General features: G+C 40.1%; 1 protein-coding gene across 1 annotated transcript; it reads left to right on the forward strand.

The window, feature by feature from the left end:
- The first annotated feature begins 530 nt into the window (after positions 1 to 530).
- On the forward strand, positions 531 to 12775 carry hibadhb (3-hydroxyisobutyrate dehydrogenase b). Its single transcript, XM_080040071.1, has 8 exons — positions 531 to 630; positions 1585 to 1745; positions 1850 to 1959; positions 2039 to 2160; positions 10031 to 10164; positions 10374 to 10450; positions 10561 to 10717; positions 11198 to 12775. The coding sequence occupies exons 1-8, from the start codon at positions 561 to 563 to the stop codon at positions 11360 to 11362; spliced, it is 996 nt and encodes a 331-aa protein (XP_079896197.1). The 5' UTR covers positions 531 to 560; the 3' UTR covers positions 11363 to 12775.
- Positions 12776 to 14286: the final 1511 nt, after the last annotated feature.

The raw sequence follows: 14286 nt of genomic DNA on the forward strand, positions 1-14286 counted from the left end.
TCTGAAACATTGTAACAATGCAATAAACTAGTAGTAGGCTACACTTCAAAACAATAGAATATATATATATATATATATATATATATATATATATATATATATATATATATATATATATATATATAGCGCCTAAAGCTTCTGCCATTCAAAAGATTATATTATGGTCTGTTTTTAACATTTTTAATCTTTAGGCCTACTGTAGGCTATCTCAGTGTACATGCAAATTTAGTAGGTTATTTGTGTATATCTTAAATAGCAAGATCATTTCAACTGAATGAAATAATAACATAAATATAATATTAAATGATAACCATAAGCGTTACATGTTTTTGAAAATATATACATGTATTTAAATGCTAAAAGATGCAGTTTTACTTTTGATATCAAACGAATGTAACAAATCTATCGTTTAAACAGCTCTGCGTCACTTGGCCCTCCCCTTCAGCTCATTGGTTGGATTTGGGGGGACGTGCTGCGCAGGTCTACTATTTGATTGGATGGACAAGCTGCCATTCATTTACGTGCTATTACGTCACATGTAAGGTCAAGACGAAACAAGCATGGCCGCTGTGTTGAGAGGGTCTCGGTACCTAGTTGGAGGGTGTTTTAAGCATGTTGACTTTGCTTTTGGTAAGGAGAACAAACCGACACCGTATATGCAATGTGCACGTCGCTGCGCCCACCTTAAAAGCTCAAGTTGTTATTTGAAAGCGTCGTTGGGACGTGGAAACATTACTTAAGCATGAAGTGTTTGAAGAGAAGTTTGAGTTCCTTAAGGCTACCTGCTCATTCAGTAGCTTCAGCTCACTACTGATTAAAGGAGCGTTTCTGTTCAATGTATGTCTTGTTTGCGTGCCGGGTTATTTGCTTGAACGACGTATAGACTAACAGCCAATAGTTCTCGATTGCAACATTTCAAATGGCTGAGGGGGGAAAGTAGTTAGCACGTAGGCTACTTTTGTCACCCCCGCATACCATGACTTTTTATTCAAGGCACATTATGTAATGTAGGTCACCGTGCACCTTTATAAATCTCTTTGCACTAAGATGGAGTTGGCTCTTTGTAGTTTGTCAGCATAATGGTCGTTTTACTTTAACAATAAATAAAGCATCTTAACCGTGTGCTGTTTCAATTTGCCCTTTTTGTGTTATTGAAAAAAAGGGAAACAACTCCAGGATTAGAATTAATTACGAAATTACAATAAAATAGTTTGTTTTAGTTGAAAGAATGGCCTCTTATCAATGAATAGCTAAGTAAATATTGAAAGGGGCTTGGGTGTCATTCAATCAGGTGACTTGTGGACTTAAGGGCAGTCAATACATGCATGGTTCGGTTTCACTGGAAATCCATACCTGAATTATTATTAAATGTGAAAAGCTTGGACATTTTTATGATTTCACAGCAGAACACAGAAATTACTTGGATCAGAGAACAATGTTTAATTTTAATATCCAAGATATTAGATAACAATGTTGGGTAAAAATGAGGCACCTTGTCTTATGACGAGCAGATCAGCATTTTTCTCTTTGAATGTGTAACAAAGATAATGTGCCTTTTTGATTCAGTCAGCCATTTTGTTCTAGTCTCCACAAGGTCTATGGCCTCACATACACCAGTTGGGTTTGTCGGTCTGGGCAATATGGGAAACCCGATGGCGATGAACTTGCTGAAGCACGGTTACCCAGTCATTGCTACAGATGTCTTCCCAGAGTCCTGCAAGGAATTGCAAGAGCTGGGAGCTCAGGTAGGGGTGTGAAATGTACACAATAATTTTTAAATTTCAAATGTCTGCTTGCTGGTTACCGTCTCACCCTGTTATTGTGTTTGTTTGTGTTTTTCCCCCCTCAGATTGTAGATAATCCTGCTGAGGTAGCAGACAAGGCAGACCGCATTATCACCATGCTCCCCTCTAGTCCAAATGTCATAGATGTGTACACTGGACCCAATGGCATTCTCAAGTAAACGTTCTCTTTCAATATGTACAAAATGACATCATGGGTTATGTCTGCTTCTAATATTGTTCACTTTTATCAACAGGAAGGTAAAGAAAGGCGCCCTACTCATTGACTCCAGCACCATTGACCCCTCTGTTTCAAAAGACATGTCGGCTGCTTCTGATAAGATGGGGGCTGTTTTTATGGATGCACCTGTATCAGGAGGTACGTTTTTACTGACAAAGTTGTATTATACAGTATCTAACAGTTGACTTTCTAATCTTGACATACTTGCACTCGGATGTATAATGTCTCCTTTTTAGTTTTAACTGTTTTGGAAAGGTCTTTATTTTGTATTTATGGTCCTTTTGAAGCCATTGAACTGAGAGGTGGTACTATTATTAAGTGAAATAACTGGGCGAGTAAAAAGTGAGGATATTTATTCTGTTGTTATTCAGAAAGTTGTAATTCCAGGCAAACAAGCAATTCCTTTAATTGGTAACAGTTTACAATAAGGGAACATTAAATAACTGTCAGTTAATGTTGATTAAGCATGAACTAACTGTTCATGCTTGGTTATTATTGGTTGGTTAATGCTAGCTAAAGCATTATTTATGCTTAGTTAACTGATGCTTGCTTTAGCATAAACTAAGCATAACTGTTAGTTAATTAGTAAACTCTTATTATAAAGTGTTACCCTTTTTAGTTCTACAATAAAATAAGTACACTAGTAATCATGAATAGTGTATATATTATGTGTTTAGAATGCAGGGAATGGACTTACTTACTCACAAAGTAACAAGGGCTGTCAAATTAATGCAAATTGTCGCGCTTCATTAGTGCCCTTTGACCCGGTACAAAAGGGGTGCGATGATAGCTGAGCTGCACCTTTAGTTTGCTACCGGGCTGCACATGATTAAAGAAAGAAATCAGGGGAAAGGGCCAAGGGCGCTATGGATGCGTTTTGGGATGCTTCAGGCATATAGGCATGAAGGTAGGAAGACATCTTATGTTATTCTCCGCTTTGTCTGTGCATTATTGATTTAGTGACTGAATATTTTTGGCTACGAGTAGGAGTTTGGTGAATTAGTCGGCACAGACTATGCGCACCTGTGGAAGTGCTGTCTGTTGTGGGAGATAGATAATCGTAAAATAAATAAGTTACGAGAGAGAGAAACCAATGGTAGGCTATACCACTGTTTATAAACATGCATAAAAGTCTCATATAGGTATGTGATTAATTTAGATTAATTAATCACAGAGCCTGTAATTAATTTGATTAATTTTTTTTTATCGCTGGACAGCCCTAAAAGTAACATTATTTAAATTCATCACAGGCCTTCACTTTACACAATGTTTTGATACAGTGTATCTGCATATATATTTCCGATGGTGCTAAGGCCCTAGCTGTAAACCCTGTGCTCTCTGACTTTCTTGGGGGACCACACAGAAACAACTTGGCCTGGTCAACGTCAGCACCGGCACTTTTTTAAAATGGATTTTGGTCCATTTTACAGCCTGGCCTTTAAGATTACTAATGATTTATATGCTACCGTCCTGTGGTAGTGCCAGATAAGTGAACTGCAGTGCCATCCTACAACCCAGGAGGATTATATTTGGGAGCTCTCTGATATGGACTGAAAATGCAACTTTCTAGAAAAACCTTCCTAAATTCAACCTCAAATTTATTTTTCATCTACTGTATGTTACGTCACCACATGAACAAGTCAATCAATCTCAGTTTTATGCAGATAACTTGTCAAGTGTCTTTAAATCAGTGGTTCTCAAAGTGCGGCCCGCGGAAGCATATCTGGCGGCCCGCATTGAATTATGAATTATTAAAAACAAAACAAAAACAAAAAAAATTATCATATTTTTTATTTTTTTATTTTTATTGAAACGCACGGAGGGGATGCGTCCCCCGTAACAGTAAAAACAGTACAGGGGTCAAAACACTTAAATATCCCTCCTAATTGTTTGTATTCATTCCCCACTTATTAAACTTGCGAAGTTCGGCTGGCCTCTGCCTCTCGTTGCAGACGGCTGGTCAGCCTCCCGCAGTGCAGCAGGCAGTGTAGTGGTCCCAATGTAAGTTGTTAGATAGTGAGCTTGTCAAGCCCAATACGATGCACTTTCTCACATTCAAGGTGAATTAGATTAGGTCAAGTGTCTAAGGATGGATGCTAACATTATCTGGTTTCTAACTCTTTTGCCTAAAGTTTAGCTAACAAACTAACGTTAGCTAGCTGCTGATAGCCATGGAACTATCTGCCTAGTTGACTGCTGATAGCCCACCCTGTTTATTTCCAATGTATAGTGTCATAATAGTTAACACTGCTGCTGCATCATGAGTAGTGAGTCCTACAAAAAAACACTCCAAAAGGTGATACGTTTTCAATGTGTAGAAAGTTTTGAACAATAAAGTAGAATAAATATTAGAATGCCTCAGTGCCTTGATTTATATTCCATTAGATGTGTGTCAATGGGAGCGAGTTGTCTTTTCCTTAACATTTCCACCATAAATAAATACAGAAGACACAAATTACTGCATAAAAATTAACCAAAATGCACAAAATGAAGTGTTTGAACCTCAAATTTTTCTGGGGGACAACCCCCAGACCCCCGCTTTTAATGTGTGTTCCCCAATGTTGAAATGAGACCTAGCCCTTCATTTATTACTTTAAATGTGTTAATTACACAGTATTGGATGCTGACCAATACATGTAAACTGTAAAGACGCAAAGACGCTGGCCATTGAAATTATTTCAGTTTTATAATTTTTTTTCCTTCGGCGGCCCTCGGTCCAATGTTGGGTTCCTAAATTGGCCCTCAGCTATCAAAAGTTTGAGAACCCCTGCTTTAAATTCTCCAAGACTAAGGGCGCACTCACACAAGGCCATTTGTACTGTGCCCGAGTATGTTTGCCCCTTAAAGACTCGTTAGTTTGACCAGTGTGAGTGCTCCGGTCGGATGAAAATATTTTTAATGAATCTTACAGGCCTACAGCGCTCAAAATTCTGAAAACCTGCGCGCATAAAGGCCTATAGATGTGGTGACGTATGGCAAGAAGCAATCGTGCCTAGGCCCAGATCTTTAGAAGCAGTGTGAGTGCAGGGGAAGGGGTCAATTGTGCTTAGGCACGGTACGTTGCAACTGGGCCTAGTGTGAGTGCGCCCTAAATGTCTGAACTTCCAGTATGACTAAGTCAGAAGTTAAAGATATTAGTTGCAACCAAGCTACTGATCGTATAGTATTTAAAAAAATATTGTTACTGTATGAATGGCAGAAATCTCACTTTTGATATTATTAGAAATATTTCTGCTATACTAATTCCATTACCAATGCTTTTGTTATTTCTCAGTTTGACTGTTGTAGCGCCCACCTGTCTCTCAAGCTGTTCTAATTTCCAGTTTGTACAAAATGCTGCTGACAGTCTGCTGAGAACAAGGAAGGGGGAAGCCCGTTACACCCATTTTGGCTTCCCACCTTTGGTTTCCTGTAAACTTTAGTATTAATTACAAGGCTATGTTGGTTAATTTCTTGGCACCCATATATTTTGCACCTGGTTATGATATATCACTGAGCATCTAACCCCATGTGAACCTGATGTACAAATGGATCCTGGGACACCTGCAAGGAATTTTTTCAACAGTGTCTGACTGAACAGGCGATAAATTATAATGCTCGACTAAAAAGGCATTCTTTCACAGACTTGCTTATAATTGTTCATTATGTATTATAGCTTTTCGGAATTTGCATTTTCTTAATGTTGTTCTTTTGTTTAAACTACTTGCAATACTTTTTTTATCGTACATTTTTGCATGAGTGTGTGTAATTCGGTTTTCATAACTGCTACTTGTTAAAGGTGGAGTCAGCAATTCTGGAGAATGTTTGTTGTCAATCACTTTGACAACATCAGTGAATATCTTTTCTCGATCTGCTACCTGTCCGTACAATGTGTGCGCTGAAATTCGGACACTGAGCTGAGGAAATGAGGGGAAAGATATGCTTATTGCATGTTGCTTACAATCCCTACACCTATTTTCTCTCTCCAGACATTTAAACATACAGTATCTCACAAAAGTGAGTACACCGCTCACATTTCTTCAACTATTTCATTATATCTTTCCATGGGACAACACTGAATAAATTACACTTTGATACAATGTAAAGTAGTCAGTGTACAGCTTGTATAACGGTGTAAATTTACTGTCCCCTCAAAATAACTCGACACACAGCCATTAGTGTGTTGGCAACAAAAGTGAGTACACCCCTAAGTGAAAACGTCCAAATTGGTCCCAAGTGTCAATATTTTGTGTTGCCACCATTATTTTCCAGCACTGCCTTAACCCTCTTGGGCATGGAGTTCACCTGAGCTTCACAGGTTGCCAATGGAATCTTTTTCCACTCATTCATGACGACATCACGGAGCTAGTGGATATTGGAGAACTTGCATTCCTCCACCTTCTGTTTGAGGATGCCCCACAGATGCTCAATAGGGTTTAGGTCTGGAGACATGCTTGGCCAGTCCATCACCTTTACCCTCAGCTACTGTAGCAAGGCAGTGGTCGTCTTGGAGGTGTGTTTGGGGTCGTTATCATGTTGCAATACTGCCCTGCGTCCCAGTTTACGAAGGTTGAGTGCATGTGCTCGGCGTCATACCCAGAGGTTGGCTTTGGAAAATGGACGTATGAGTGCTGCAAGCATTGCTGCAGGTCTTGAAGGGGTGGGGGGTTAGCCTGTCAGTGCTCAGACCATACGCAGCACTCTGCATCATACTGGTCTGCATGGCTGTCGTCCCAGAAGGAAACCTATTCTAAAGATGATGCACAAAAAAACCCACAAAAAGTTTGCTGAAGACAAGCAGACTACGGACATGGATTACTGCAACCATGTCCTGTGGTTTGATGAGACCAAGATACATTTATTTGGTTCAGATGGTGTTAAGAGTGTGGGGCGGCAACCAGGTGAGGAGTACAAAGACAAGTGTGTCTTGCCTACAGTCAAGCATGGTGGTTGGAGTGTCATGGTCTGGGGCTGCATGAGTGTTGCCAGCACTGGGGAGCTATAGTTCATTAAATGCCAACATGTACTGTGACATACTGAAGCAGAGCATGATCCCCTCCCTTCGGGAACTGGGCCGCAGGGCAGTATTGCAACATGATGATGACCCCAAACACACCTCCAAGATGACCGCTGCCTTGCTAAAGAAGCTGAGAGTAAAGGTGATGGACTGGCCAAGCATGTTTTCAGCCTAAACCCTATTGAGCATCTTTGGGGCATCCTCAAACGGGAGATGGAGGAGCGCAAGGTCTCTAGTATCCACCAGATCCCTGAAGTCGTCATGAATGAGTGGAAGAGGATTCCAGTGGCAACCTGTGAAGCTCTGGTGAACTCCATGCCCAAGAGGGTTAAGGCAGTGGTGGAAAATAATGATGGCAACACAAAATATTGACACTTTGGGACCAATTTGGACATTTTCACTTAGGGGTGAACTCACTTTTGTTGCCAGCACTTAAGACATTAATGGCTGTGTCGAGTTATTTTGAGGGGACAGTACATTTACACTGTTATACAAGCGGTACACTGACTACTTTACATTGTATCAAAGTGTCATTTCTTCGGTGTTGTCCCATGAAAAGATTAAATAAAATATTTGAAGAAATGTGAGGGGTGTACTCACTTTTGTGAGATACTGTATATACATTGAATTATCTCCCTCACACTTAAAAAGAATGTGATGGTGCTGCGCCTTGATGTTCCAAAGAAAGCTTTGTCTATTGAAGAGAATGGAGTGTAATAGGATTGCATACAGTGCTGCTTGAAACTATGTGAAACTCTTGAGCCTTTTGGAATTGTATTTAGTTTAACCATTATGAATAATTTATCAATACCAATATTTTTTATATTAAATAACAGGTGTGTGTTTATCAATTCCACATACTTTTAAACTGGAAATCAACTGTCTAGTCAAGTGACACAAATATAACAAATGATTTGCCAACTTTTGTATGTGCAAAAGTAAATTAATCCTGAGCTGCATTGCTTGAATTGAGCAGGTATACACAATCAGGTGGGACAAATTGAGTGATGGAACTGATCAATGAAATGAGATCTTTGGGGAGGACATTGGGCATCACTAGATAAAACAGATCGAACTAGGTCAGTTTAGGCTCATTAAAATGAACCCATACAGGTCAGACATGCCAAGAGGAAAGGAAATATCAGGGGATCTCAGGAAGAGAGTTGTGACAGCGCATTTGTCTGGGGACGGTCATAAATAAATCTCAAAAAAGTGTGAGCTCCATCAGTCCACCAAGAGGCAAATCATCTACAAATGGAGAGCACTAAGTGTGACTGGAAATCTGCCTAGAACTGGACGGTCTTCAAAAATATCCACAAGAGCCCCAAGAAAGGTGATAATTCAGGTTAAAGCCAACCTAAACATTACATCTAGTGATTTGCAGACCTCTCTTGCTGCATATAGGAAACGTAAATGGTTCTACGTGTGCTTGCATGGGAGGGTTGCTAGGAAGAAGTCTCTGCTCTCAGAACAGGAACAAAACTGCCCATCACAAGGAAACCTGGAGAAACCTGAACTTTTCAGGAAGTCTTTTCTGCACCAGATTAGTCCAAAATTTAACCGTTTGGCCATACCCAAAACTGCCACGTTTGGGCGAAAATGCAACACTGCTTTCCACCAAACAAACCTTCTTCCAACACCACGGTGGTGGCAACCTTAAGATCTGGTCCTGATTTTCTTCCTCAGTACCTGGACAACTCAACATAGTCCAGACTCCAGAGAATCATGAATTCTGTTATAATCCTGGAACAAAACCTCAAGCCTTCAGTTATGAAGTTAAACCTTGGCCAGGAATGGGTAACATGTTAACGATCCGAAGCATTCCAGCAAAAAAGAACAAGGAATGGTTGAGGAAAAAGACGTGTTCTGGATTGTTCCAGTCAAAGTCCAGATCTGAATCAAATTGAAATGCTGTGGCTGGACCTGAAGCGGGCAGTTCATGACAGACACCCATCCAACCTCACTCAACTGGCTGCATTCTGCAAGGAGGATTGAGCAATATTCCCCCAAACAGATGTGAGAGACTCATTAGTCGTTACAGAAACCATTTGGTTGAGGTTATTGCAGGGAAAGGAGGTGAAATATCCTATTAACTGAAGGGGTTCCCATACTTCTGCAGCCATGGAATTTAACTTTTTGTATTTTGAAGGAAAATATCTCTTTAGTGCTCACAAACGTTCGAGCAGCACTGTATACAGTCCCATATAGCTGTTGTCGGGCAACAAAACACACTGAGTTTTTTCAGAGTTTGGACCGAGGAGGACCTATGATACTTTTCGACTTTTATGACCTATAAACGTTGTTATAATGATTTATAGTCATGTTTAACCATACTAGAGTATCAAATAATTACGTACATGCATTTCGACGTATTCCCTGCTGACCGTCTGGGGTGGCTATGTAGAGCACTAAACACTATGGCAGCCGGTCGAGAAACAACTTGTTCAAATTTCCGGGTAGTTTCTGTCATGTTTCCATGTATGGTAATGCTGCTCAGGCAAGCTCCGGCTGCATGCCCCCACCTTCCTGAAAATCTCCCGCTGCTGGAAGGAAGGTAACCAATCACAACGGAGTGGGGTTTGCAGCAGGGGGTGGGGGGGCGGAGAAGCTCAAAGCAGTGTGTAGAGAGAGACTGCTGTGCTCGCTAGGGTAAGAGGAAGAGTGTCCAGAAAATCTACATAGTTTTTTGTGATGTGATTCGTGTCAGGTTGCTCTATAGCAGTTTTTAACAAGAAATTAAGACCAGAAAAGTAGTATAATAGGATCTCTTTAAATACTACCTGACCAAAATCCACACAATGCCAAAAATGTAGCATACAGGACAGTAGCTGCAGAGAAGGCTGTTGTGTTTTACTGTGATAATAGTTAAGCTAATTCATACAATTGCCATTAATTTGCCTTGTGTTCACTGCATTTTAATCTATAGAAATCAAGAAAGAATTGCAATAAACCAACCATCTCTGCATGCTTAGCCATTCTTCATTGTATATTAACATGATTTCCATTTCCCAGGAGTGGGTGCTGCCAGTTCAGGTAAACTGACTTTTATGGTTGGAGGAGCAGAGGAGGAATTTACTGCAGCCAAAGAACTCCTCACCTGCATGGGAGCCAATGTGGTGTACTGCGGTCAGGTTGGAACTGGACAGGTTTGTGAGATTTGTCAAATTTGAGAAACTGTTGCAATGCATTCCACATTTAGAGAAGAATGTTTTCATAAGTTGCATGAGTTTAGATAGTATTTCAAGTGTGTTTGTGTACTTGTAAGTAAATTGTTAAATACAATTTTTTTTAAACATACAAAATTAGTAATTGAACTTGTGTTGACGAATGCTATTATTCTGCTCTCTTGTTACAGGCTGCAAAAATATGTAACAACATGCTTTTAGCCATTGGAATGATCGGCACTTCCGAGACAATGAACTTGGGAATCAGGTGAACGCTCTATGGTCAAAGATAACATGTAGTAATTTCACATTTTGATGATGGAAGCATGTGTGTAATATGCTTTGTGTCCGTAACATGGAATTTGTCTTTCCTCATAGACTTGGTCTTGATCCTAAACTTTTGGCCAAGATTCTGAACATGAGTTCGGGTCGTTGCTGGTCCAGCGACACCTATAACCCGGTTCCTGGAGTCATGGAGGGAGTCCCCTCTGGGAATAACTACCAGGGAGGATTCGGCACCCAGCTGATGGCTAAGGTTTGATTACTTTTTAGACTGTACTGTGGTTCCTGAGCCTCTTTAAAGCATTAGCATTTCCAAAACACACTATTAGATCTTGGGGTTGAACGCATTGCCCGGGTCAGAGGAAAGAAAGCATATTTTATGGCCATAAAAACTGTTGTTCTTCTAATCTTGTAGATGTTATTCATTTATTAACTGTATATTTTTGTATTTGATTGATCATTTTTCAGTCTGGGACTCATTTCGGTGTCATTTGTCGTGCATGTGACACTGACAGTGCTAAAAAAATAAATATAAATATATATATACACTCACTTACAACGATACGACTATTCAGCAGTAGTGTAAATCCATCCTGAAAGGGAAGCAAAGCCATATTATTCCAACATAAGGGAACCAAATTCTCTGCTGTGTGGGAACTAGTGGTTTTGGACTTTGTGGTTAATTTCCAGCTCTGTTGGTTTTTGCTCATGTATGTTTGCTTTTCTTGTTCAGGATCTAGGCCTGGCACAGAACACAGCCACCAACACAAAGACTCCTTGCCCTCTCGGCTCCTCAGCCCATCAGATCTACCGTATTATGTGCGCTCGCGGTTACGCCAATAAAGATTTCTCCTCCGTATTCCAGTTCCTGCGTGAGGAGGAGGAGGGGGGCCAGTAATGTCAGCCTCCAACCTGTCCACAGCCTTGCCAGGCCTGGCCCTGCACGGACCTAACATAGCATAGTAAGGGTGCATTTCGCCCTAACGACTTGTTTTTTTTTCCTTCAAAGACCTGAGGCCAACAGATCTTTATCACAGTGTGCACTTCTTTCCTATAGGAATTCATGTTTCCTGTGTGATCTAGCCCTTTTACAAAATGTAACACTCCTTTCAGTTTTAGAAGTAAGTGAACTGTCAGATATGCATTGGATCCAAAAGATTAGACTGCTGAGCAGTGTCAGCTCTGCAAGTTTTAATCCTTTAAAAGCAAAGTTTGTTACAAGACAACTCATCAGCCCTGTTTGTCAAGGCAAAACAGCTGCAAACAGTTTCGCCTCCACATATTTATCTGTTTGTGATCATTTATTTGTTTATTCCTTATTGGGTTTTTGTTCTCGAAATTGGAAATGTTACTTTGTGACAAGTGTCATATCCACTTAGGAAATAAAAGATACATCATGAAGTCAACTAATGTGACAATTTACTACCTTTTTTTAATTGGTTCCATTTCTATGTATATACATTTCTGAATGTAGTTGTTAACCTGAACTTGCCATGCCATAAGCTCTTAAACTGTCTTCGATTGAAATGGAAGAGCTTTGAACACGCTTGAAATAACTGAATGCAGTCCACAAACGTGCATGCAAATACAGCCAAACATCTGACAGACAAAGAAGGAAAGGTCTTATTATTCTCAAAATAAAATTTGCAATTTAAAAAAGTAAGTGTCTTGTAGGCCTACTTCGACACGTAAAATACATTTCCCTCCATGTATTTGATCGCAAGTATTTATAGCCCGCAAATGTTAAATATTTCAGTTCTACGCTGATTCCGTAATCACGATAAAACATTCGGCAAACTGCCTTGAGAGCTTGGCTGCAGAGCACCAGTAGCGGGGTGCGGTCAGAAACTGCTCCTGGTTTCAAACGAAATGTACCCCAACTTTTTCACCTAGAACTATACGTCATCCATCGCATCTTATCCCGATGAAAAATAAAAATCCTCAAACGATAGGATTCGTTTTCTCATAGCCTGTTCGAGCTGAGCCCGTCTACTCCACAACTTTGGTGCAAAGATGAAGCGTCACGACGCCGGTCCTGCTTCAGTAATTCTTGGATGTGGACCTCTTCTCTCCCAGTTATGCCAAACCAGAAGGGCGGCTTGTTACTGATCTAGTTTGCTAAGAGGGGCCAAGGGTGCCATAGGTCATGCGATCACAAGACAAAGCCATAAAAAGTCCATTAAGCACTGTAGGCAGAGAGCTGTGGTGTCATCTACTCGATAGGTATTGCAAACAAAGCTGCACTTAGGTCTCAGGCCTCCAGCAGACTGACGCACACCACGGCCTGACATCATCTGCTGCTCCGCTGCACGTCACCGCTCCTGCTCAGCGTAAAGCCTACACTTTTTAATGGGCTTTGCATTTATCAATATCTTAGTGTGTTTAACGTTAAACCGGAGATGGTGCATATTACTATGTGCATTTCTGCATATTGTATAATGTTGCGTCGACGGGTTATGCGTCAGACAAAAGGTTCGGGCCTTTAAGCCGAATCCTGATTACTTCCCATAAATTATTTTTTTTTTTTTATTTCAACTGGTTCCTTATCCATAATGTAGCCAAATGCAACAAGCCAAAGTTTTCTTTAAAATTTTCATTTGAGGAAATTCCAATCTCGTTTCAATTGAGGCCTTTACCAGTGTGACGCTTATGCTATGGCCTAGTCTGGGTATGCTATATTGTAAAACAATTTAAAAAACATCCTGCCTCTTTAAATAGGCCCGCACACTCTGCCAACAAAGCAAAGTAAGCCTATCGCAAATTGAAACATTCTCAAAATAGCCTGTAAAATTCATGAATTGTAATACCCCCGTGTAAACATCGGAGAGTATAGGCTAGCCTATACCTCCAGAGGTAAGCCTTATATATTTACCAAACGCAATGCTCTCTTTCATATATAGCCTACTTGTTGTATATTTCATGATTCATAGAGCCTACAGGAAGTGGTATTGTTTTTTTTAATACTATTTATTTATGGTTTTAAGCTTTTCGAGTCGCACTGAAAGATTGCCACGCAGATTGTTTGCGTGTGATAATTGAATTAAGGTTGAGATCAGGCCTACCTACCACATGATTTATTTTCCCTCCATCTTTGCCTGTAGTTAGAAAATAAAACCATCTCGGTTATCGTGTCATTTTTTACAAATCAACACAAAGTATGCATATCTTTGCAGTGTGTCTTTTGCGCATTCGTGTGTGCTGATAATACCTGCTTGTGTGTGTGTTTCGACGACATATTGAAATAAAATTATAAAATGCTTTATCTCTTTGTCCAGACGTATGCAGTGTGGAAATGGATCAAATGTTCCGTTTAACTAGCAGTTCCAATGGCAGCAGCTATGTAGAAAGCCGCCCTCTAATGTGAGAACAACTTGACTGACGGGATTCCTGTCCACCCAACATTCACTATTTCTTAAACTGTTTTAATAGAAATGTTAGAGTGGGCCCTTTTCTTACCGTGCACTATAGTATTACAAAACTATCGGATAACTTTCAAGCCGGTTATCAATGCAATAAAAACCACTACATAAATATCACACATTAACCTATTCAGTAACATAGCCTACAACATTATGATTGTCTCCTCAAACGTGGGCCACTAGGCCTACTCACGCTTGCCTACTATGAACTTTGCCCATAAATATGTACAGCCTCAAACGGTGGGAAAACCTATTATGAATAATAACTGTTTTTGCTTTGACACTAATATTAAGCCTTGCGTCCATACCTTTTTAGTCTGTCACGTAAGGCTACAGCTGAATGTTTTGGTGCCAAATATTGGCTGAAGCGTCAGCAACATTTAATTTGTATTCTTGCTCATAG

This window comes from Ammodytes marinus (assembly GCF_949987685.1).
Source record: "Ammodytes marinus genome assembly, chromosome: 13".
In the NCBI taxonomy this organism is placed as follows: Eukaryota; Metazoa; Chordata; class Actinopteri; order Uranoscopiformes; family Ammodytidae; genus Ammodytes; species Ammodytes marinus.

What these genes read in the sequence shown, in the direction of transcription:
- hibadhb (XM_080040071.1), top strand. Translation starts at nt 561, where the DNA reads ATGGCCGCTGTGTTGAGAGGGTCTCGGTACCTAGTTGGAGGGTGTTTT. An exon ending in GCATGTTGACTTTGCTTTTG is followed by an intron (nt 631 to 1,584) that starts GTAAGGAGAACA and finishes ATTTTGTTCTAG; the next exon opens with TCTCCACAAGGTCTATGGCC. An exon ending in GCACCCAGCTGATGGCTAAG is followed by an intron (nt 10,718 to 11,197) that starts GTTTGATTACTT and finishes TTTCTTGTTCAG; the next exon opens with GATCTAGGCCTGGCACAGAA.